Below are 26,014 nucleotides of genomic sequence, written 5' to 3'. Positions count from 1 at the left end.
AGCTATGATTAGCTATAACATAATAACAGGAGACACCCTAGGCAAAGTTTTTCAAAGAATTCCTGGAGGTAAGTCCTAATGAAAGATTTTTTTTGAGCTATTGATTACATTCATAGGGTTTCTGTTTGATATTTGTTTTTTTAATGTAGAAAAATCACCCAAGTGGTGATTTTTAGTCATTCTATAGCCATGCTTACTAATAGTAATATTCATCTGCATTATTTATCATTCATTTTATTTTTATAGATTTCTATACCATTCTTTCTCAGTAAACTAAGAACAATTTTTTTTGGAAATTATCATATAGTCAAATATATCTTTTGTTCCTTGTAATATATATAGATAGATACATACATACATACATATATATTCTCATGCTCCCTATTGTCTTAGAGGGAGCCTTAGAGATCATCTAGTCCAACCTCCTGTACCATGCAGAAATCTCCTCAACAACATCCCAAATGCATTTTTGTCTAGCCACTGTTTGAACACTTTCAGGGAATGAAAACTCACTACCTCACAATGAAGTCAATTCTATTTAGTTGGGGTTTTTTGTACAGCTATAATTGGTAGACATTTTTTCCTTATATTGAACCAAAATCTAATTCCCACTCATTGATCCTACTGCATTACTTGCAAGCTATGCAGAATAAATCTAATTTCTCTTCCACAAGACTAAAAACAGCTATGAATCTGTGTCCTGCCTAATTTTCTCTTCAAGCTAAACATCCCCAATCCTTTTAGGTTTTCATAGAACATACTGGTCACACTCCTCTCAGCACCTTCCACTTTGTCAAGATACCTCCTAAATAGCATCAGATTCAAACATAATGAAGTAAATGTGATCTTGTCGATGAAGAGTACAGTGGGATTGTTATCTCCCTCCTTCTGATACAAAGCTTCTATCCTGTTTAGATTTTGTCAGCAGTTCTCTACTCTTGAGTTATATTGAGCTTTCAGTCACCTAAAACCTCTACATATTTATCACATGAACTATTATTTATCCAGGTCTTTCCAGTCCTGTATTTAGGCAACTGATTCTTTGAACCCTAAATGAAGTATTTTGCATTTGCCCCATTGAATTTCAACTTGTTAGTTCTACTCCATTGTTTCATTCTGTTAAAACCTCTATGGCTCCTGATTCTGTGATCAAAGCAGTTAACTATGCCCCTCATTTTTGTATCACCCCCTGTGCTGATAAGCATGGCATAGGTCTTCAAATCAATGATTTAAAATATTGAGTAGGACAGGCTGAGGACAGTTCTACAGCATTATCACTAGAAAGCTTCCTCTCATTGACATCCATCTATTAATCTTGTAGATAAGTTTATTTAACCAGTTTTGTGTCCACCTAACCACTGTTGTTCAGCCTTCACTTACATATCTTATCTATAAGAAGCATCATGGTATGGCGGATAAAGAACAGGCTTCAGAGTCAAAAGCATCTGGGTTCAAGTCCATTTCTTACATGCACTGGCTTGTGATCCTGGGCAAGTCAGTAAAAATACTCTCAGTGCCCAAAACAACTTAGAGAGTTGAAACTATACATTTAGAGAAAGTATCATTTTATATTGGTTAGAGAGAATGTTCTCATCAATTTCCCTCTACCAAAGAAATCACATAGGTCTGGTCTTCGTAACATGAGAGACTGTCACATTGCTTGTAGACTTCCAGATCTAGTAGAATATTAAAATGATTTTAATATACATTTCAGAAATAAGGATTAGTTAACTTTATATAGCATTTTATAAGATGGTTAATCAAGTATTTTCCTAGGAGGTAAGTAAATAGTCCCTCTGTCCTACAGATGAGGAAATTACGGTAGCTTACCCATGGTCTCACAACTTTCCTTAGTAGAGCGGTTGGTACATAGTAGGCACTTAATAAATGTTTTTAATTGATTGACTATATTATCCTAGACAAGAAGACATTTTCAGTCTATGCCTTCTCAACCCCTCCATCCAACTTTTATTTGTAAAATATGTCACCTAAGCCCAGGGGTCAACAATCTACTTTAACTCCAGTGCCACTCATTAGTGATGTTGGGTTACAGTTGTCAGTCCTGATGGTCAAGGCTCCCTTATCTGAAGGTAAGTGAAAATAGGGAAACCTTTCTGACATGGAGCACCCAGACCAAATTAGGGGAGACAAAGTCTGGGTAGATATCAGTTTACTGACTAAGTAGCCCATGAACTTGAAGGGTTATAGGATTGACAAAGAGAAATCTGAAAGAGTCTAGTGGCCCAAGGGAGTAAAGCAGCTACTGACTGACTGCCTCTTCTATCAATCTCAGCATTGAAGGGACTCTGGAATCCACTGTATAAGGTTCACTGTGACTACATCAGTTCCTTAACTAGGTGTTCAGAACAGTTTTATTATAACTTGAGGCACTATTCATCATACTTGAAGCCTCTAAAGACTATATAAGTTCTGCTCTTTCTCAGCCATTCCCTCCTTAAGAATATCAAGTCAGTGTCTCAATCCCTTCTGAGTGGCCATTGGAGGTCAGGGTGATTGAATACCTCTCAAACCTGGTAATTAAGCTAAGCTTAAATTTGGCCTCATTCACTGAGCAAGTCACTTAACTTCTCTTTACCTCAGTTTCCTTATCTGTAAAATGAGGATAATAATAGCACCTACCTCCCAGGGTTGTCATAAGGACCAAATGAGAATAATTGTAAAGCACTTAGCACAATGTCTTACACACAGAGCTGCATCCAAATTACCTATTATTAGTTATTGGTATTCTTTTATGTTCCATGAGCTATTAAGTCACTAACGAGTTGGCTTTTAATCACAGTAAAATGATAAAGGTTAATGCTATCCAGCTTCCATATTTTCACTCATAACCACAGGAGAAAGATAATTTAGACACTGGGATGAGTTTGGTGCCTCCTCAGAGGTAGCAGGGTTTCCTGTGGGATAATTAGTGTACAAGGGCTGATACTTACTGAAGGGGCAACCATAAACTATTTTACCTCCCAAGGAGGATTGACATGGTTAAACTTTAGCCTGCCTTTAGACTGTAAGCTCTTTGAAGGCAGAGGCTGTCTTTTACCTCTTTTCGTGTCTCTAGGACTTAATAAATGTCTATTGAAAAAAAAATAAAAATTAAATGTGCATTGATTGATTAATGGATTGGTTGCTAGTTGCAGGAGCACAAGAGTATGAAGTTAACCTTTGACTCTTCTGTCCTGGCTCTCTAAGTCCATAAACTGACCACACCTGTGACTTGCCTAATGAAAACTGTGTCTCCCATGTTAGGAGAGAGCTTGCTTATTTGAAGTTTCTTTTGATTATTGGTCATCAGCACAGGCATGTTCTATTTAGAGTCAGTCAAGTTAGGTCTTGTTTATATGCCACTCCACTCTGTGGTGCCAATGGAATCAAAATGTAGACTATCAAAAATCCTCTTCTTTCTTTCAAACTTGCTATATAGAGGCATACACCTAGGAATAAGTGAGGCAGTAAGGAGGGGGCACTGGCTCAGAAATCATAGGATCTAGATCTGGAGGAGGCTTTCAGTGTTCCAGAACTGTTCCAGAATCAATATGACTTTCCTAGAGCAACCTATACCTGTCTCTCCTAAAGCTAGGAGCCTCCCATAGAACATGTACGGTATGGTAGAGAGAATGGCAAGACACACATTGGTTAAAATTCCACCTCCAACTTTTTACTAGTTATGTAAACACAACCAAGTCACTGGATTTCTCTGAACTCAAGTTTTCTCATCTCTAAAATGAAAACAATAATAACCTGTTGTTGTTCAGTTGACAACTCTTCATGACCACATTTTGGGTTTTCTTGGCAAAGAAAAAAAAACCACTAGAGTGGTTTACCATTTCCTTCTCCAGCTCATTTTACAGATGAGGAAACTGAGGCAGAAAGGGTTAATGATTTGCCCAGCTAATAACAGCTAATAAATGTCTGAGGCCAATTTTTAATTCAGGTCCTCCTAACTTCTAGGGTGAGAGCTCTATCCACTATACCACCATAGTACCTGTAGTATCTGCCTAAATTGGTGAATGTGAGGATCAAATTAGATATTGTATGTAAAGTACTTTGGATGGAAGCCATTATTGCAAGTTTCCCCACATTTGTTCTTTGCCTAGAATGAGCTGTTTATTTTTTGTTTTTTGAGGTTTTTAATGAAATAAGTACTAAAACAAGATATGTGATCAAAGAGTGCTTTGCCTTTGATGGCTTATCTTCCCATTATTAAGTGTGATGGGTCTAATGCTAAGTGATTTCTTTGAGCTTCTTGGGAGAGATCCAAAAATAGAGCCATTACACAAAATCTATTTTTCAGGATTCCCACAATGCCAGTGTTTTTAGAAGGGTATTTGGAGATTGTCCATACCTTTACAGGAAATCCAAACCATAATTCTTGGTGCGCACCAGATTAAGTATGCCCTCCTTGAAGGCTGTTTTCATAGCTGTATCTCAAGACTGTAAAGAATTGTGTATGACTCATTTTTCCAGACTCACTAAAAATAATTTATTTTAAAAGTGGATTTTCATGTGCATATTTGACTGAAGGGTATTGGAGGGGGAGAAGAAGCATTTATGAAACCCCTACTATGTGTCAGGCATTGTGCTAAGTGTCTTTAGAAATATTTATCCCACACAATCCAGTATTGGTAACAGACCCCAAAATGGAAAGAACTAGTGAGATACACATAATTAGGCCACAGTGCGACTAATCGTAGCATTCAATTTGACTGTTCCCCCAGGACCCTAAAGATTCTTCAATGTAACACATGGGAAAAATTAGTTTTCTTCTGCACATGTTTATCTATTAAGGAAATGAACCTAGGTAGGGAGTAAAAACTATTATCCAGATAATTCAAGTCAGTTTTTTCCCTAAAATATCCAGATAATTGAAGCCCTTCTGAGGTGGCTTGAGATGGCTTATCTGTACCATCACCTCCATTTTGTGATATAGAAGACTCAGCTTAAATGAATGAATTCATGATTCATACTTACTTTTCCCTTATATATTATCAATTTGCCTTAGAAGCAGCTAGGTGGCATAGTGGATAGAACCTGAGGTCAAATCCCAACTCAGACACTTTCTAGCTATGTGACCCTGGTCAAGTCACTTAGCCTCTATTTGCCTCAGTTTCCTAAACTGTGTAATGGAGATAATAACAGTCCCTGTCTCACAGGGTTGTTGTGAGAATCAAATGAGATAATATTTGTAAAACACCCAGCACTGGGCCTGGTATTTGTAGTCACTATATAAATGCTTATTTCCTTTCCTTCCTCTCTGCCTACCTTGCAAATTCTACTTCTTCCTAATTCTGCCCTCTGAGAACAAGATTAGCAGAACAAATCTAATCTTTTCTTCTAGCTACGCCATGCCCCTCTCTCCCTTACCCTCCTTCTCACGTCTTTTCTTTTCCAGGCTAATGGTCCCTACTTCCTTCAACCAGTTCTGCCAGGGCACTATCCTGCTTGCCTTCTTTAGGGAGCACTGTAGCCCACCTATGGCCTTCTAAACTGTGGTGCCTCAGAATTGACTACAACACTTTAGTGTGTTCCGACAGGGCCAAATGCAGATGGACTTCAGGTCTTTTATTCTGGACATTATCTGATTCACTTCAAGTCTATTCAAAGTCTTTAAGCATTCGTTAGTGTAAGGTGGAAGCGGTAAAGGGGAAATTGTTGTCCAGTCATTTTTCAGTCATGTCCAACCCTTCATGACCCTAATTGGGGTCTTCTTGGCAAGGATACTGGAGCGGTTTGCCATTTCCTTCTCCAGCTCATTTTACAGATGAGGAAACTGAGGCAAACAGGGTTCAGTGACTTGCCTAGGGCCATACAGCTACTAAGTGTCTGAGGCCAGATTTGAACTCAAGAAGATGTCTTCCTGACTCTAGACCCATTGCTCTATCCACTGAGCCACCTTGCTGTCCTTAAAAGGGATATACATAATTAAAAAAAAAAAAGTCCCTGCTCTTTAGGAGTTTATATCCTACTGGGGATTTCAATGTGTGTGCACAACTTAAGGAAATGCAAGCCATTTGAAGGAGAGAAAAAATACAACTTCAGGGATCAGGACAGTCTTCTTGTAGGAGTGGCACCTGAGTCAAGCCTTCTAGGACTTTAAGGTTTCTAAGGTTTGGAGGGTGAAGACGGGGTGCGTTCCAGATGTGGGAGGGCAGCCTCTGAAAAGGCACAAAGACCTGAAATGCTGAGTCTGGGAAAGACAGAGTAGTCAGTTTGACCAGAGCATAAGGTACATGAAAGAGAGCAGTGTGAAATAAATATGAAAAGGTAGGCTGCAAAAAGATTGTGTAGGACTTTAATGATAATAATATGGATAACAGTAGCTAAGATTTATATCGAGCTTACTATGTGCCAGGCACTGTGTGAAGCGCTTTACAATTATCATCTTATTGGGTCCTCACAACAACCCCGGAAGGTAGGAACTGTAATTATTCCTATTTTACAGATAAGGAAACTGACTCAAACAGAAGTTAAGTTACTTGCCCAAGGTCACATAGCTAGTGTCTGAGGTCACATTTGAACTCAGGTCTTCCTGATTCTAGGCCCCACGTTCTACCCACTGTATTTAAATGTCACGTTAAGGAGTTAGAATTTTGAACAGTTATGAATCAATGTGAATTAGGGTCCGTTAGATTCATTCATGCATTAGAAAGATTAGTTTGGCGCTTGTATGAAGGACCAATTGAAGAAGGGAGAGATTAGAAGCAGAGAGACCAATTAGGAAGCGAATCAGATTTGACGAAGGTTTGAATTAGGTTGGTGGTCATGCAAGTGAAGAGGAGATGTGTATAAGCCTCTGTGGGGGGGTGGGTCGGGGGGGGCAGTGATGGTGATGGAAGAGTAAAGGATAAAAGATTACCGAGTTTGTGAACAAAGCTGGGTAATCAGAATGACGGGACCCTCCACAGAAACGGGCAGGTTTAGAGGAGGTCGGGTGACTTGGGAGCTGGAGGGAGATACGGGGTTTCATTTTGTGTATATTGATTTTGAGGTGCATGTGGGCATTCAAGCAGCAAGCAGGTAGTTGGAGCTGTGCTGTGGGCTTGGAGTGCACTGTGCCTCTCAGCACAGCCTATGATCATTAAATCAGTTTTTTGACTGTAAGACTATGGCCTCCTAATGACATAGTGGTAGGACAACAACAACAAACAACGGTAGCCAAACCAAGGTCACTTTTAGATAAACTTGTCTAGCCCCCCTCCCCATTCCCTACTTGTGCACTTAATTCTTTGAATCCAAGTGTAAGACTTTACAGTTATAGTTATTAAATTTTACCTTATTAGATTCAGACCTTTGTTCTAGCTTTTTTCAATCAAAGCATCATTTGAGAGGCTTAAAATGAGAATTATGGATCACATATGAGTATAACTTTTATGTCACCAAAATGCATAACACAATACCTAGATATGCTTTGGAGGATTTATTGCTTTCTTGGCTCATAGACTTTCCATATCCTTTCACCCTACCCCCACCCCCAAACTGAGATCACAATATTATAGCTGAAAATTTTATTAGAAGAAAGAAAACAAAACAGATGCTTGTAAGAACTGTTACCTCTGAGAAGTTATCAAATTTTAAATCCCCAATGTCACTTAGAGTCCTCAATATGAGAGTTTCTGTGGAAGAGGCCTTCACAGTGACAAATCCTGTTGTCTTTGTCTGACCTGTTGCCCCAACTGGTCAAATATGGGGTAAGAATGGATGACTTTTCCACCCTCTATTTGTCTCTATCTTTGTCCCTATCTCTGACTCTCTGTCTCTATCTTCCTGTCTCTTTCCTCCTCCTCTTTCCCTATCACTTTCCTCCTTTCATATTCTCCAGCTCTGTAGCATGACTCTCTGGCTAATTTTTCAGTGCACTCCACTCAGTGTAAGATAAAAGTCAGATATCCAGAGCCCCACCCCCCACCTCTTAGATTGCAAAACTCCCTCTGTTCTTATTTTTTTTTTTATTCTCCAGCTGCCATCACTTAATGGTGGCCCACTCATTGGCATACATACCTGCTAATAGATAACTTCTACCCATTCCCAATTACTTAAACAGGAGAGGAAGAGGGAAGGAGAAAAGATGCCAACAGCTTTCCCCAAGTCAGCTGTCCTCTATGTAAGGAAATGCAGGATCGTGGAGCTTCTCTAAGGATCAAATGACATAGGAGTATAGTTATTCCTAGAAAAAGATCAGGGATGAAAATGAATCCTAATCTCACAGAAAATGATAATATAAAAAGGTCATCTTATTCCTGAAAGCATTTAATGACTTCCTTTCTCATTGTATCTGTCTCAAAGTCAGCCATACAACTAAAAGAAAAGTCAAACTACCTTTAGGTTTAAAAAGTATCATTACAATTGTAATATTAAAGTGTTTTCCATGTTATCTCAGGACACAATATTTGTGGCTGCTAGCCCATGAAATTCTGCTATGTCCACTGCAGGACTTCCATCTGCTCCTATGATGGAAAAACAAACAAACAAACTATACATTTATTTTTTCCCAGGCAGGATGTAAAGATGTAAAGATGGTACATTCCATGGTCTATTTCTTGTTTTAAAATGAGATGAAGTTAAAAAACTTCTCCCACTTTGGTTTGAAATATTAGGACATTTTAACTAGAGACTTAGCCTTAAAGTACTTTGGTATGTACATTTGTAGGTTTATATATTTGACATGCTTTCCTGAGGATTCTATCTTCCTAAAACATCTGTGATATGACATATTTTAATATACTGAGCTTTAAAAAAATGAGTGACAGTAATTATAGTGGCTAGAGAAGTAGTTTTGGAGTCCCAAAGACCTGGGTACAGTAGAAAGAATTATATATGTATATGTGTGTGTATGTATATATATGTGTGTGTGTATGTATATGTATACATGCATGTTATATGTGTATGTGCATATGCATATATACACACATGTATATATAAATATATATACATACATTCATACACACACACACATATATATATATGATATGTGACCCCTGGACATGTCACTTAAACTCTCAATTGCCCCCCTCCCCAACTTTCTCAAATTATCCATTAGAGACATGGTGGAATTATGAAATAACAGATCTGGAGGGAGGAAATGTGTTCTGTTGCTTGAATTTATGCTCTGCATGAGGGGCAGTATAGCATAATGATTTGTCTGGGAGCTTGTCTGAGAGTCAAGAAATCCTGGGTTCAAGTCCTATCTCTGACACACAATGGCTGTGAGATTCAGCCAGTGTTGCTCCAGGCAACTTTCTAGTTCTCTCAGCTACAGAGAAACTGCCAATTCACTTTGGGAGAGGAAATTTCTAACACCAGGAAAATCACAGGTCCGGTCAAAAAAAAAAGTTGTGTATAATTATGTGTATGTGCTCTTGTTGTGTATGCCTCTAAACATGTTATAATCTTCTGTGTATTTTAGTTGATCCTGATAACTTTTTCATTGGCCGCCACTTCATCATTGGGCTTTCCACAGTTGCCTTTTCTCTTCCTTTATCCCTGTACCGTGACATAGCAAAGCTGGGAAAGGTAATCTCCACAATTAAAATAGAAGCAGAAATGTTCCTTGTCAACTGAAGCGATTGTGCCAAATCACAGGCTTCCTTTCAGAGTTCTTAATTGTAGTGTTTATCTGCAAAGCCAAATGATTTATGATTATCCTAAAGTAAACTGTAGTTGAGTCATTAGATTGGTCTTTAAGGATCAGTGATTAAACAGCACATCACAGTGTGAACCAAATGTGCCCTTTCTTTTTCTTGTTAGAAGCAGGTAACTATTGCAAGCCACAAGCTTTGTATCTTAAGAGCAAAAATGAAAAAGGACTCTATATAATATATGTATGCATACATATAATATACATGCAAGCAGGATTTATTAAACATTTATTTCCCAACCTTTTAGGTAGCTGAAACAATATCAAGATTTAAATCTGTGATGTTAGTAGCAAAAAATTCTGCATAATATATCAATTAAATTTTAGCATCTTTTATTAGGAAAGTTATCATCAAATCACAACCGAGATAATGCATTTAGTTATTGGTATTACATTTTGAGAAAGAGATACATGCTAGAGCACATCCAGAAGAGGGTGAGAAGAAAGGTGAGACTAGAAAAGATTACCAATGAGGCTGGTGTGAAAGAAACTGAGATATTTATGATATGGAAAAGATAAGATTAGCTATATGACTTCATATGGATAATCAAAATCAAATTGTCTTCTCAAGGAGGGGAAATGGGTAGGAGGGAGGAAAAGAATTTGGAATTCAAAATTTTAAAATATATTGTTAAAAATATTTTATATGTAATTGAGAAATATTTAATGAAATAATTTTTTTTAAAAAATAAAGTATATACTATTATAGACGCTATTATAGAGGAAATTCTGGCTCAGGTTTGGTTAGACCAGATAGCCTCTGAGGTCCCTTACAACTCTTAGATTCTATACTCCTTTTTTGTCCATTTTTACCATAATAAAATATCATTGATTGTAAACTATTATCCATTTGCTGCTAGTGCTTTTTGTCAGTTTTGGTAAATTCTTAAATTATTATTACTGCAAATAATAGCAGTAGTAATAGCTACCATGTAGTGCTTCAAGGTTTGCAAAGTGGTTTACACTGATAAATGCCAGGTCTCTGTTCTCATAAGAATAATCAACTCTGCACTTCACAATAAAGGTGCAACTGTAGTCCTTATTACTGTATTTTTATTCCAGTATGACTCTTGGAGCGTACTTCTTGTTGACCTGAACATATTTGTATTGGGTGTTATTGTGCTCAGTGTGAAGTAGTGAGGAAAAAAAAGAACCTACTGGATTTGGAGTCAGAGAAGCTGGGTTCAAATCTCAGTTCGACCACTTAGTACTTGAGTGACCTTTGGCAACCTCTGGGCCTCAGTTTCCTCATATATAAAATGACTGTGTTGGATTAGTTGAATTCTAAAGTTCTTTCCAGCTCTAAATCTATGACCCTAATTAACATAACAGTAAACATTATAAGTGAAAACCTGTCATTTGTTAGGAATTTCCTAGAAATTTCTTAGTAATCCAATCAGTTTTAAACTTTGTTTCTGTACCATACATCCACAGTTATAGGGTTACGCATGGAACATAAAGTATAGAGCTAGGATAATGATAGGGCAGGTAGGTGGCACAGTGGATAGACTACCAGACCCAGAAGTCAAGAAGACCTGAGATCAAATCCAGCTGCAGACACTAGCTGTGTGGCATTGGGCAAGTCCCTTAACCCTGTTTACCTTAGTTTCCTTATCTATAAAACAAGCTGGTGAAGGAAATGGCAAATCACTCCAGTATCATTGCCAAGAAAACCCCAAATGAGGTTATGAAGAAGTGGACATGCCTGAAAACAACTGAACAACAATACATGATAATGATACAGATAATTCTGGTTCCATCCTCTTCCTCCCCAACTTTCCACCTGAAATACCCAGGTTTTATCCAAAGTACCATTTTGCTTGAATTATCTAAATCATTACAATAGTTTTCCACTTAATAGTAGGAGTATAAACAGCCTGCCTGGCTGCATTTGTCATTTGCCTAATTTCATTCTGGTTTTTTCTCATCTGTATATTTTTATATTACAGAAAAAGGCAGGAGAATTAAAAGGAGAGCCTTCCCATTGTATTTGATATTTTTAACATTCTCTTTGATCTTCCCTTTAATGTCAGTAAATCAACAGACTTTTATTAAATGCCTACTATGTTCCTATGAGCCTGCTATGCCAGATAAATACAATGAATGGAACAATTCCTACTAGAAAGGAGCCTACATTCTATTTTTATTTAATATATAGAAAAGCTAAAGGAAAACTGTCAGAAAGGCAAATCAAAGACCAGGAAATAAAAAGAATTCCTGGCAGAAATGCATGCATCTGGCACATTAGGCCACTCTGTCAGCCTGACAAAAGAAAGCAGCCAGGAAGTATGAGATAGAGAGCTGGTTTTGAAGCTAGGAGGACATGGGTTCATGTGCCACTTTTACATATACTACTTGTATGACCATGAGCAAGTCACTTAACTGCCCAGTGTTCTAAGATCAGAAGTAGCAGAGAAGGTGTTGACCAGTATTGGTAGAGGGGGTTCTCTCAGCAGGGAGTGTCTTAAGCTATTAAAATCACAGATCCAATCTCTATTCCTACCCCTTATAGGCAGGGATGTGCTGATAAAGCTTTAATGGCTGACTCTCCTAAACAAAATTATGCTTGTTACATTTTTAAGTTTAATATGCATAAGTAACATTTTCTCCATAATTTCTTATGGAGAAATAAGATCAACAAAACAATAAGTCAACCCCTGATTTGTAGTGTGCCGATTTGAGGATGTAAATAATTATACCAAAAATTTAACAATCAGTTCTTAAGAGAACTGACTCCAGCACAAACTGTTTATAGCGGAAGTGAAATTTTTTCTATATTAAGAACTACCAACTAAAAGAAAAAATATTAATCAAGGATCAGATGAATTTCTTAGAAAGTATTTTCTCTCTCCATACATCTATGAGAAAATATACAAAAATTTTTTACAAACTTACTTTTAGAATTAAGAACAGAAAGCATGAAATATGCACATCTGTTTTATATACTTTACATACATTTAATATGTGCAATTTAAATTTAATATTGGTTCTATGCTATGGCAATTAAAAGAGAAATGAAAAAATGAAAAAAAGAGAGAAAGGAGACATGAGGAAGAAAAGGGCACAGAGAGAGAAAGAGTCCACAGACAAAGAGCCAGAAAGATAGGCACACAGGCACAGACAGACACAGAAAAACAAACCCGGAAATATAAATAGAAACATCTACACAAATACAGACACAGACAAGGAGTCATACCAATTACCAACTTATAGCTATCCATCAAAATCCACTAACAGCTTGCAAATCTGGTTGTGGTTTTGCAGAAGTAGCTGTATATGATGATATCACTACTCAGTACCTAGCCGGTAGACTGGATAAAAATAAGTAGAGTCAACAATCATTTATTTTCTAATATCTGTGAGGCATTGAGCTGAGTGTTGGGGATACAAAGAAAGAAAAATAAACAAATAAATGTATATATAGATAAATAAAGGAATAAATAAAACCCCAATTCCTGCTCTTAAGGAGTTCACAGTCTAATGGGGAGGTAACATGCAAAAATGACTGAGAGAGAAGATATCTACAAGATAAATTAGAGATAAATTTTAGAGAGAAGGCACAAGCATTAAGTCAAAGCTCAAATCTGACCTGTAGGCTGGAGTTTCCCTACCCTTATCTGTAGCAATAAATGGAATTAACAAGTAATTCTTAGTGTATTAAGTAATCAGAAAAGCCAAATTTTATTAAAGGAATAAAATAACATTAAAATTAAAATATCTGTTTCAATAAACTGATGACACTTTTGTATTTTCTCTTGCAGGCATCCCTTATTTCTGCAGTTTTAACTGCAGTGATCCTGACATTTGTAATTATTAGGGTATTCACCCTAGGTCCATACATGTAAGTTTTTTTGTTATTAATTTGATCTTGAACTTACAGTCATTGTATATGTGTTAAATAATGAGATATCATATATATTAAAAAGAAAGGTTGCATGATAGCTGTGTGAATGTGACCAAGATATTTTATGCTTGGTGGAATGGGGATAGAGTGCTGGTCTTGGAATCAAGGAGACCTGAGTTGAAATCTGGCCTCAGACTCTTACTAGCTGTGTGACCTTGGGCAAGTCATTTAACCTCTCTGTGCCTCATTTTCTCCATCTGTAAAATGGAGATAATACCTACCTCACCTACATATCTACCCCACACACCTATACACACCTACCTCCCAAGGATTAAATGAGATAGCACATGTAAAGAGCTTTGCAAAGTTAAAGTGCTGTCTAATTGCTAGCTATTATTATTTGCCTCACCTGTAAAATAGAGGTAATAATACTTACACTACCTATCTCACAAAATTGTTCTGACCTGGGAGAAGGAATGAAGGAAGGAAGGAAGGAAGGAAGGAGGGAAGGAAGGAAGGAAGGAAGGAGGGAAGGAAGGAGGGAGAGAAGGAGGGAAGGATGGAAGGAGGGAAGGAAACAAGAATTTAAGTGCTTACTATGTGCCAGGCACTGTACTAAGCACTTTATAAATATCTCATTTGATTTTCCCAACAACCCTGGGAGAAAAGTGCTGTTATTATTATATATTTGAGGAAACTGAGGCAGACAATGTTAAATGACTTACCCAGTATCATGTAACTAATAAGTGTCTGAGGCCAAATTTGAACTCAGGTCTTCCTAAATTGAAGCCCAGCACTCTGTTGACTGCATAGGTATCTTAGAGAGAGAACAATGCTTTGTGAACAGAAGGCACTTAGAGCCACATTGCTGACATAATTCTAGAAAACACTTCGTAAACTCTAAAGCACAATGTAGATTGAGTTATTTTTCTTCTTCATCATCATCTTCATTGTTTACCAGAATGGGAGGAAATTCACAAATAATCTTTTCTGTGGAAATTTGCATTGCTGGCAGGATTAAAATTATGGGTCACTTGTAATTTTAAGAGAAGACCGTGAGCAATGACTTCAGTCTCTTGGAATGAGAATTTTGAATGGTGGGGAGCAAAGAAAACAGAAATAAGTAGCAAGAGATGGAGGGAACTGCTATTTCTCCTCTGTAAAAGTCTTCATTTAAGATAGCAAAAGTCATAAATATACTTAATTTATTTTTTCTAGAGTATCTCCTTCCAAAAAACTCAAGCCCTTTTACCAGCTTCATTTCGGTTACTAAATTTAAATTTCAACATCCTAAGGAAAGCAATAAAAGAAGATAAAGACACTGGGGAACTTCAACCAAACAGTCCCATGTTTATTTTGTCCTTGGTGACACCACACATTTAGTGAAAATGCATCCCAAACTGTAATTAACAAATATCATTTTATCTTAATCTGCTATGATTAGACAACTCACAAAATTCTATTAAGGTGTGTTGAAGAACCAGATAACATGGGGCAGCTAGGTGGCGCAGTGAGTAGAGCACCGGCCCTGGAGTCAGAAGGACCTGAGTTCAAATATGACCTCAGACACTTGACACGCTTACTAGCTGTGTGACCTTGGGCAAGTCACTTAACCCCAACTGCCCTGCCTTCCCCCCTCCAAAAAAAAAAAGAACCAGATAACATTAGTTCAAGGGTATAGTTGAATAAAACTTAGTTCAAGGATTTGTACATCATCAGGCCAACACATCTGTAGTTTATGGGTGTGCTTGTCCAGTCTTCAGTATTGATGGTTCATTGTTCTCATCAAAGCAGATATTCCCTCCATCAGTGAAGATTGCAGCCTAGCTTGGCCTTCTTGCATTGCGTGATTCTTATCTATGTTCTTCCATAGAACGTCCCCCCCAGTGAATTCACCCAATGTGCCTACAGGGCTTTTTACATTTGGGGGTACTAGTGGAGCATTTGCCTGTCCATCTGCTATTCCTTACTTATGTCACATGACTGACCCACTTTCATTTCCATTCAGACATCCCTTCCAGGGGTCGGCAAACTAGACTGTGGACCACATGTGGTCTGTAGCCTATCTTGGTATGGTTTGTGAGCTGAGTGGTTTTTGCATTTTTAAATAAAATTTTAATGTATTTAAAAATGTCAAAAAACATTCTTAGTTTTTGGGCCATACAAAAATAGTCCATTGTTGGCCAACTTCTGCCTTTTGCCACTCCTTGAACATAAGTCATTACTGCAAATGTCCAGCAGATTATTTTCACTGACCACGAGTCTCTCATTTTCCCTTTAAGACACTCTTAACTTTGATTTCTCAAAAATTGTGATATTATAAGATTCTAAACTATAGATAGCCATGATTGAGGAAAATTTCTGGTGAAAATATGCATCTTTACTCTAAGGAGTGACTTAGGATCACTAAAAAACATTGTGGCCCTTACTCCTTTACAAATCTGTGTCCAACTTATCCATCCACGATGTCAATCCCAAACATAGCTAGTGATGCGTTAACTGCCCTGGACTGACCATATATATTTTAGTCTTCTTCTATAAGTCTTTTGAATAATCACAGGTCTCACTTAACGAGAGGAAAGGAGGAAGGGAATATATGCTGGGCACTATCCGAAGTACTTTACAAATATCTCATTTGATCTTCATAACTCTGAAAGATACATGATATTATTATCCCCATTTTATAGGTGAAGAAATTGAAGCAGATAGAGGTTAAATGACTTGTCAAGGGTCATCCAGCTAGAAAGTGTTTGAGGTCACATTTGAACTCAAATCTTCCTGACTCCAGGCCCTGTGGTCTATCCACTGCTAGACCTTTGTGACCTCATGGACCATACCGTTTATGGGGTTTTCTTGGCCAAGACGCTGGAGTGGTTTGCCATTTCCTTCTCCAGTGGATAAAAGCAAACAGAAGTTAAGTGACTTGCCCAGAGTCATATTGCTAATAAGTGTATGAGGCTAGACTTGAACTCAGGCCTTCCTCACTCCCAGCCCAACACTCTATCCACTGAGCCATCTAGTTGCCCACTGAGCCCCCTAGATGCTTCCAATTATCGGAAACCGTATAATAGTCTGGAGTTTGAATCAATTAACACAATGTCACACAAACTAAAAAAACCGGAAGACATTATCATCTATTGGGAATCCCACTCCCTTTTGGACCCTATGCAATACATCCTCCATAACAGTGTAAAAATTCTGGGCAAGAACATTTTCCCCTGTTTTATTTCTTGCTCATTAATATTAATTATAATCAGTGGTTCAAAGTTATCTCTGTGGTTGCGTATGTCAAAGAATATATCTTAACATACACAAGAGACTCCTTATTGGAAGAGGGCATTTAATGCTTTGTTTTGTTATACAGAGTCAAATGCTTTCTAGTAATCACCAATTGAAAAGCACAATAAAATCTTGTATTCAATGTATCAATAGTCAATAGTGTGGCTATAAAAATAAATATGGTATAGACAATCATTTCAAAAGCCTGCCTAGTCTCCTCTCATATTTTTTTAGGATACCCCCAATAATTGGCACATTTTCAAATTTCAGAGAAACTTTCTTTTAAGATTTTTCTCTATTCTAATCAGTAGTGATTTAGAGCATTTTTTCATATGCCTATAGATAGCTTTAATTTCTTCCCCTGAAAACTGCCTGTTCATATCCTTTGACCATTTCTCAATTGGGAATGGCTTGTATTCCTATATATTTGGCTCAGTTCCCTGTATATTTTAGAAATGAGGCCTTTATCAGACATACTAGTTGTAAAGATTTTCTTCCAATTTTCTGCTTCCCTCCTAATTTTTGTTGCATTGGCTTTTTTTGTGTAAAAACATTTCAATTTAACATAATCAAAATTATCCATTTTGCATTTTGTAATGCTTTCTATCTCTTGTTGGGTCATGAATTCTTTTCCATAAATCTGATAAGTAGACTATTCCTTGCTCTCCCAAATTACTTATCGTATCGGCCTTTACTCCTAAATCATGAACCCATTTTGACTTTATTTATTCTAAAGGAAACCACGTGAAATGGATTAGGCTATTATCTGTTGAATAGCAGCCAGTCCTTCAAATCCCTCCCTCTGCCCCCAAAATTTTATTTTTATATTGACTCATTGGATTTTTCTTCTGTAAAATCACTTAATTTTGTAACTATGTTTACAGCAGGCTTCTCCTTAGTTTCAGTACCAATCTCTGTGTAACACAAAAATCTCAAAAATACCTCAAGTTCATTTGGAGAGAAGTATGAGCTATTCAGCCTTTCATTAGATAAATAAAAGACTTTTATTTTTTAAGGCTACTTTTAAAAAGACTCTAGCTGAGAAAAGATATGTGTATTTATAGCCATTAATATTTTGTTTCAATAATGTTAGCCCATACTGTTCAATGCAATGTTTTTATTTTCCATATATATTCAAAACAATTTCTACTTTTGTATCTACATACTTAGACATACCAAGGCAGAATAAACAATAATAATGATGATAACAGTATGGCACTTTGCGGCCCCAAATTATTTGCTCACAAGAATCCTGTGAGGCAAATAGTGTGATCATTACCTGCACCATAAAATGGTGAGAGCTTATATGACTTGTCAATAGTCACATAACCAGTAAAAATGGGAGCCGGGATTCAAAGTCACCTTTCCCAATTCCAAGTCCAGGACTGTCCTATTATGCCTCACTCCTACAAATTATGGTTTCTTATAATCTTTCATTAAAAAGATTAAATTATTTCATTCTGAAATATTGCCTCATGAAGATTTGTTCTGGTAACTGAGTCTTTAAACTGCCATAAGGGGCAGCTAGATGGTGCAGTGAATAGAGCACTGGCCCTGGAATCAGAAGGACCTCAATTCAAATATGACTTCAAACACTTGGCACTTACTAGCTGTGTGACCCTTGGCAAGTCACTTAACCCCAATTGCCTCACAACAACAGAAAACAATAATAATAAGGTGCCATGAAAGTTTTTGTTTATTTGGCAAGTATAGCAGAACAGGCTGACATGAAGGAAAAAATAAAAATAATTTATTATTCATTCGATTAACATATGTTGAGTACCTCCCAAGTGTAGGACATTATGGGAGATACAAAGATAAATAAGACATGATCTCTGGCTGTTCTTAAGTTTACAAATACATTTGTAACACTAGTAACTGGTTCTTACTCCTGTCAATTCCTTCTTCTCCTCTAGAGGAGATGAAACTGAATCTCTCACCTAGGCTTCATCTCTTTCCACCTTGCCCTCTTCTCATATTAGAGGCCAGAGATTTAATTAGCCACACTGTGTTGAAACAGCTATCTTACTTTTGGCCATGGGGCAATAAAATGTCCCTTATGTCCACATGGCCCCTCTTTTATGGACTTTGTTGGAGCAGAGAAAAAACTCATTAGGACTCTCTATCCTAATTGAGAGTCTTCTGTGTAGCTAGCTAAACCCTTACCTATTTAAGTTTAATGAAGCAAAATCAGGATACAGGAAACATTTAGGTAAAAGAAGTGACCAGAACATATTACAGTGTCTGTTATTGGACAAACATGGGGTGGGAAATATCGAGAAAAAACAAACCTTTGGAAGTAACTCCCCACAGTCCTCAAAAAGATGAGCGCAACTGAAACCTTCAGTCTGAATCTTCTGTTCTGAGAGAATTGCAGAGCCTGATGGCCTTTCTCCGATGGCTCACCTCAGCCGTCCTTTATTTTTTCCTTTTGGTTGCTCGCCCTGCCGTTGCAATTCTTTCTAGCTCAGTTTAAGTCCGAGGTGGACTTAGGGACCCACTCTCCCTATTGGTGCCACTAATTTGCTCTTATAGCCCCTATTAATTTCTCTCAGGCTGTTCTCCCACAGATTGTGGATGTCTCTTTTAAAACTCCAGGGTGTGGCTCAAGTTTGTCTTCTAGTTCAAAAATTTTAATGTCTAAATCAATCAGGATTGTAAGTGAATGCTAATCCTTTTGAATTATAAATCCTAGAGTTCCAGTCATTTTTCAAATGCCTATTACACTTTTTTAAAAGTTGATTTTTTTTTAATATGATGATGCCAAATTAGAGAGCAAGGGAGAAAAAAAGGAGAAGGAAGGATTGAAGGCAGGCAGGAGAGACCGAAAGATAAAGAGACTCACAAAGGAGTGGAGTCAATAAATCAACTATAAGTCTCCAATTAGTGTTCCTATCACTTTTTAAAAAGGAAATTAAAGGAAAGATATAGCATTTGAAGTGAATCCACAGGAGTGAGTAGGATTTTGGTGAGTGAATATGATAGTTATAGTAGAGATTATTCCAATCAGGCAAGAACATATGGAACACTTTTGAGGAACAGTCAATAATAGTTTAGGTGGAGTACTAGGTATGTGTTGACAGTGAGGTATTGAGAGAAAAAAGTAAATTGGGGACAGGTTATGGAGGATCTTTTTTAAAAAAAAAATTTTTTTGGAGAGGGGAAGGCAGGGCAATTGGGGAAAAGTGACTTACCCAAGGTCACACAGCTAGTAATTGTATCAAGTGTTTGAGGCCAGATTTGAACTCAGGTCCTCCTGACTCCAGGGCCAGTGCTCTATTCACTGAGCCACCTAGCTGCCCCTATAGAGGATCTCTGATACTATTAATTTGGACTTTGGTAGACAACCAAAGAGAGGCTGACATTGTTAGAATATGCAGTAAACAAATGCAGCCTGAAATGAATGGCATTCAAGTGAACAGTCTTTTAGAAGAGATTAAAATGATGGCTATAAACTTTTAACTGTCACTTCTTATCCGAGATAACCTTGTAGATTTAGAGCTGAAAGAAACCTTAGGGGGGTCATTTCATCCAATCCTTTTATTTTGCTAATAAGGAATTCAGGCCTAGAAAGGTTAAATGACTGGCCCAAGGTCACACAGGTAGTAAGTGGCAGACCTTGAATTTTAATCCAAGTCTTCTGACTCCAAATCCAATGTTTTTCCATCTTAATATGCTGCCTCAATTAGACAAGATGTGTGTGCTTCCACTCATTTAAATTTAGATCAAGTATTGAGTAATTATTCAACAACTACCATCCTTCTTAGACACCAATGTACCTACAGTATAAATTGTAACTTTTTCCATACCTTCTCATCCTATCCTTTCTTGTTCCATGTCCTCGCATAAGTTCTCCTCAGGAGGTTCATGTAACATGCTGGGAAATCTTTCTCTAGATCCCTTACCATTGTACGACTATCAATGAGCACCTAGGCTTCCATTTGCTCTTACCACATGACTATACTGAATTCTTTTCCAGTCATACATCTCACTGATTGCATCCCTTATGCCAATTCACTTGGGCAGTTCTTGGCCGGTAAAGTGTCATAGCCTATTCATGGTCACTATGTGCTTCAACTTTAATTCTTTGGCAACCGTAGCATTCCTTCACTTACATCCGTATATCAGCAACAACAACAAAAATTCAGTGTTAAAAAGATAGACCTTTATTTTAGGGAGAAACTTGGCTTATTAAATGTGATTGCAGTTTCCCAAAGGCAGTCCAACTTGCTCTCCTACTCCTTTTTAGTTCTGGGCCTAATTCATCATTCATATTCAATGTCGACCAAAAATATATGTACTAATGGACAGGTTGTCCATCCACCTGTATATCTTGTTCTGAAGAATGAGCATTCTTCTTCCATTTGGATTTTTCTGGGTTGATAATTAGGCCTAAATTTTTTTTTAGTAAAATTAATCTCACTTAGGAGGCTATCCAACATTTCAGGGCCTCATGCAATTAGCACAATATTACCTACCACTAGGAATATCTAGAGGATTTCACTCAATAATAAATATTTACAGAGTACCTACTATGTGCAAGACAATCTGCCAGTTCCTGTGGGGTATTTAAAGATGAATCCTACAAAGTTCCTACTTTCAAGGAACTCACAAGCTAATAACTTATTTAACAATATACAGTACACAAAATACTTCATATATATTATCTCCTTGGTTCTTCACAATAAGGCTGTAATGTAATTAGTGAAAGCATTACTATTTTCCTATTAGAGATGAGTAATTGTGGTTAAATAACTTAACACTTCTCAGCTGGTAAATGAATGGGAATGCAAATCCAAAAACTTTTCCACTTGTATCTCAGTAGAGCAACTGTATGTACAAATAACTATGACAGATAAACAAGCTAGCATATGATACCTACTGTAGGAAAGGGGAGTTACAGGAATTCAGAGATGTGGGGAATTGTTTCCAATTAGGGTGATCAGGTATTGCTTCATGAAATTGTCATATGATTGAGGCAGGTCCTAAGTTAAATGATTTTATTTTGTGGCCAAATAGCTGCTTAGTTCACATGGCAATGAAATTTGGCAACTTTATGATTGATCTTCCTCTAATGAATGGCAAGGTTCACCTGAGTATATGAAACTTTTCTAATAATTGGAATTATGCATTTAGTATTTTCAGTATTTAGGTGTTAAAAGAAGGGTGTTTTTAGATGCCACGAAGCTTCTTATTTCTTTTTGAATAAGATTGTAAATAACCTTCTGTTTATCTTGATAGATGATCAGGCTTAAAGCAGAACATGTTTGGGGCTTGGCATATTAGCTATTGGGGCTGACTTCTTGCTGAAAATGTGACAACTATGACTGCTCATAATCCATAAAACATGAGCCCTTCAGTGCTCTGTGTGTGTGTGTTTTGCTTCATTTTGCTTCAGATGGATGATCAGGAAAACTGCTCTCTCATTGAGTTTCTAAAATGGGTATTTGAAACAGATCTTGAAACCCACTATCAAAAAAAGGTGGGGGGAAGTCTAAAGTAGCTGCTGATGTTGACCTTGTTACTATGGAAACACGTTTTTAGCAGCAGTGTTTTAAAAATAAAGCACACAATTCAAGTTCCTTTTCCATAGTGCCATAAATTCTACTTTTTGACACAATTTCAAATATTTACAGCCCAGGGGTTTTGGAGCTCTCTGAGACATAACGTTAGCTTTGTTTTATACTTTTAACCATTTATGTTCTAAAAATTTTAAGTGGTAGGACAGTTTAATTGTTTTCCAGAAACTCAGCTAGCATACCAAAGCAGTAGCAAAGAAATCCTTTTTTTCTGATGTTTTGCTTGCAAGAATCAACGGCATCTTCAACCAAAGGTACTTTTACCATAAAAATCTTCATTTTACCTCTTAGCAAAATCCTTTCTTTTGTTTATTCATTCATTTTTACAAATGAAGATCAATTGAGGTACTATGTATAATTTTCACCCAGACTAGAAATTATGTCACAGCCAAAACACTCAGTTGTATACCCTTTGCATGTCTCCTTTATTACAATACTATAATCACATTAAATTTCTAAGCATGACTTTTGGTGCTTACACCCCACTTCCTCAAATGTGTATGTGGGTTTAGATTTCCATACCATTAATTTGAACTTTATTTGGTAGACAACATGGAACCATCATAAGAGGAGTAACAATTCTTTGAAAAAAATTGATCAAATTTCTGTAATTGTGAAAGGCTTTTTTATGCAAAATTGCAGTAAGTCTAGCCAGAGATTTCACAGCACAGACTATGCCTAAAATGGAGCCATCAAATAAAATAATTTTTTCATCATTCACATGATGGCAATCAAAATATGGACAAGATGACCACTACCTCAAGCTTAAAAAAACTTTAAAGAAATTCTATTTAGAGAATGTGAAAAATTTTAAGTACTTTAGGTGGGCTAAAGATCATACTTGCAAGGACCATACAGGAAATAATGTTTTTCAATGTGTCCACTTAAGAAGGCTTTTTATTCAACTTTATATATGAATGAGTGAGTGTGACTCATTCTGGGAGTACTTCAGTTGACTATAGTCATCTGTTGTTGTTGCTTTTCTGGAAAGGTCCGTAGTTTAGAAAATGAAGGAGATATATATATATATATATGAATTGAAGTAGAGAAACAATTCAGTTTTTTCAATGGAAGTATAAACAGAAAACCAATTTTCACATTGAAAATAGTATTAGTGGTCCATCCCTTTGGGTTCAAGGGGAAGTTGTGGAATAGCGAAGGCATAAAAATTAAGTACTCTCTACAAAGTCATAACTTCTATTTACAAAGAAATCATATTTCTTTTAGTTTGCCAAATCTGTGAATTACATGTAGATATTAGCTAATTGTGTTGCTAGTACAGGATCTTCTATCAAAGCATGTGGAAAGAAGGAAATATTTTTGTTTTTCTGTTTTTATATCAGCTAATTTGGCTGAAAGCGTGATTTCAAAAAGAACTCAATGGGTTTTTTCAAGGCTGACCTTGAATATGTTTGTCACCTTAACAATCACCAAATTACTTTTAAAATGTCCTGTCCCCCCACTTCTTACACTTAGGCAGTATATTGCATATGTAGAGCCTCAAATCCCCTTATATCACAAAATCACAATCTCAGAGTCTGAAGTACCTTCCATGTCTCATTAAAAATCAGCTTTACTACCAAGTGGTCTTGCATGTTTTGCTGAGGGATCTCCATCAAAGAGGAGCCTGTAGTCACTTGAGGTGGCCTTTTCTACTTTTGAATAGCTTTCACTTTACAAAAGATCATCCTTGATATCAAGTTTAAATTTGCCTCTGCAGCTTCCATGCAGTCTGCCAGTTTTGTTCTTTGGGTCTAAGCACAAGTCAAATATCTTGTCCACATGACAGCCCTTCTATAAGTCACTTATCATGTGTCCTTTTTTCTCAGAGCCAAATATCCCAATTCCTTAATGGAGCTTCATATAGCATAATGCTGAGGCTCTTTCCCATGTTCTTGGTCATCCTCTCCTAGACACTTCAGCTTTTCAATATCCTTCCTAGAATATGGAGCCCAGAAGTAAACACAGTATTAAAAAATGGGTTCTATCCATTTTTTACTGTGAAACTATCATGTGTTGAACTTCCATCCATGTTTCAATTGTATTCTCTACTGGGTAGAGTTTTGACTTGTGTCGTAGTAGACTGGCTCCATTGCTGATCATCAGTGACCTAGATGCTACTGGTTCCCCTATTTCAGAGATTCCAGTGACATGATGGTGATGGCTTTGAGTGGTTTTTCTCACCTTTCTTGACTTATATACCCATCTTCAAAAAAACTCAAGAAAATCTTCACATGCTATCTCCCCAGGAGACTGAGACTAACTCCTCATGGAAACAGTATGCTTATTATATGTGTCCATATGTATATGCACATATATATGTATAATTACATATTACAGAAGAAAGTTTTATTTAAAAGGAACCCAAAATAGAAGCTCCTGAATGAACCTCAATATAAATCCTTCAGAATCACTTTTAGTCTCTAATACAAAGATTCCTTCAAACCTCCATGAGTCTTCTTCACTGCCATGTGTTCCTCTCTGCGGGTAGCTCTTAGCTCTGTGGTGGGGTTCCCTCTACAACTCTCATTGCTCTTAGCAGGCAGCTCAAGGTATTGTTCTTCATTGCTTCCATAGGGCGATCCTTGAGTATTATTTTCTCACTCCAAAGGGAGCACAGCTGTCTCCCAGCAAGACAGTGAAAAATGGATTAATTCTCGGTCATTTTGTGCAATTTCCTTTGACAAGGCTGTGTGTGGAGGGCAGTGAAGGGGTGGAGGTGGGGAAGGATCTTCAAGAGTTCTTATTATCCACTCTCTAGCTCTCCCTCTAGTTTATCAGTCACTCTAGTGAGGCTTGACTAGACCTGGAACATCCTCTTATTGAGGCTATTCCCTTAGTCATGGTTTCTGTAAGATTCTGTTCACATAGAAATTGATCCCAGAACAGGGTCTGCTGTTGAATTTCTGTTTCTTGAAAGTCTCTGAATTCCTAATTAATTTAAGGAATTATGAAATGGGGGCAGGTACTCTCAGTTCTTTGGATATTCTTTAGGAAAGACCATGATGGCCAGTAGGGAGTGTGATCTTCAATCACACTTTAATAAAGTAAAGATGGTAGAGGGACAAACAGCACAGAAAATAGAGAAAAATGGTGTGAAAAGAGGGTATAGAGGCAGATAGTGTGGGGACTGGGGTGGGGTGGTGGAGGAAGACAGATGGCTCTGGGAAAGAGAGTGGGGAGGAGAAGAGGCACAGAGAGTCACTCGCATAACCTTGGACTAGAGGTGGAAGCATTTGACAATATGGACCCAGTTGGAGTTGAAAGAGTGCTTGGAATGAGGGGAAGGCAGGAGTTTGGGGTCTCATTTTTATAAACTAACCATGCTACCTTGGGGTTAGTTCATTAACATATTCACATTATCTCGAAGTTGTCAGGAACATTTGGTGTTCTGCTGGTCTTACTGAGGATGTCTGGAACTTATAGGACTAAAAAGGCCTGATTTAGCACATATATAGTCTCAGGATGTAATTTTTAATCAATATGGGATAATACAGTTTGCAAATTATGCCTCTTTGATATTTGGGACATTCTGGGACTTCTAGGTTCACCTTTGCAATATTGTTGCCGTCGTTCAGTTGTTTCAGTCATGTCTGATTCCTCCTGACTCCATTTGAGGTTTTCCTGGCAAAAATACTGGAGTGGTTTGTCATTTCCTTCTTC

At 37.2% G+C, this 26,014-nt stretch overlaps 1 protein-coding gene across 4 annotated transcripts in view; it reads left to right on the top strand.

Moving 5' to 3' along the window:
- Positions 1-26,014, top strand: part of SLC38A11 (solute carrier family 38 member 11) — a 73,734-nt gene that overhangs the window by 12,074 nt on the left and 35,646 nt on the right. For all 4 annotated transcript variants that reach the window (XM_036745470.1, XM_036745472.1, XM_036745468.1 and 1 more), the window contains 3 exons: positions 3-68; positions 9,419-9,525; positions 13,411-13,490. In XM_036745470.1, the coding sequence (XP_036601365.1) occupies positions 3-68; positions 9,419-9,525; positions 13,411-13,490 (253 nt within the window). The remainder of the gene's footprint in view (positions 1-2; positions 69-9,418; positions 9,526-13,410; positions 13,491-26,014) is intronic.

This window comes from Trichosurus vulpecula, chromosome 2 (genome assembly GCF_011100635.1).
Source record: "Trichosurus vulpecula isolate mTriVul1 chromosome 2, mTriVul1.pri, whole genome shotgun sequence".
Classification (NCBI taxonomy): Eukaryota; Metazoa; Chordata; class Mammalia; order Diprotodontia; family Phalangeridae; genus Trichosurus; species Trichosurus vulpecula.
Note: the sequence above shows the minus strand (reverse complement) of the source record. Positions and strands in the feature narration are given on the sequence as shown.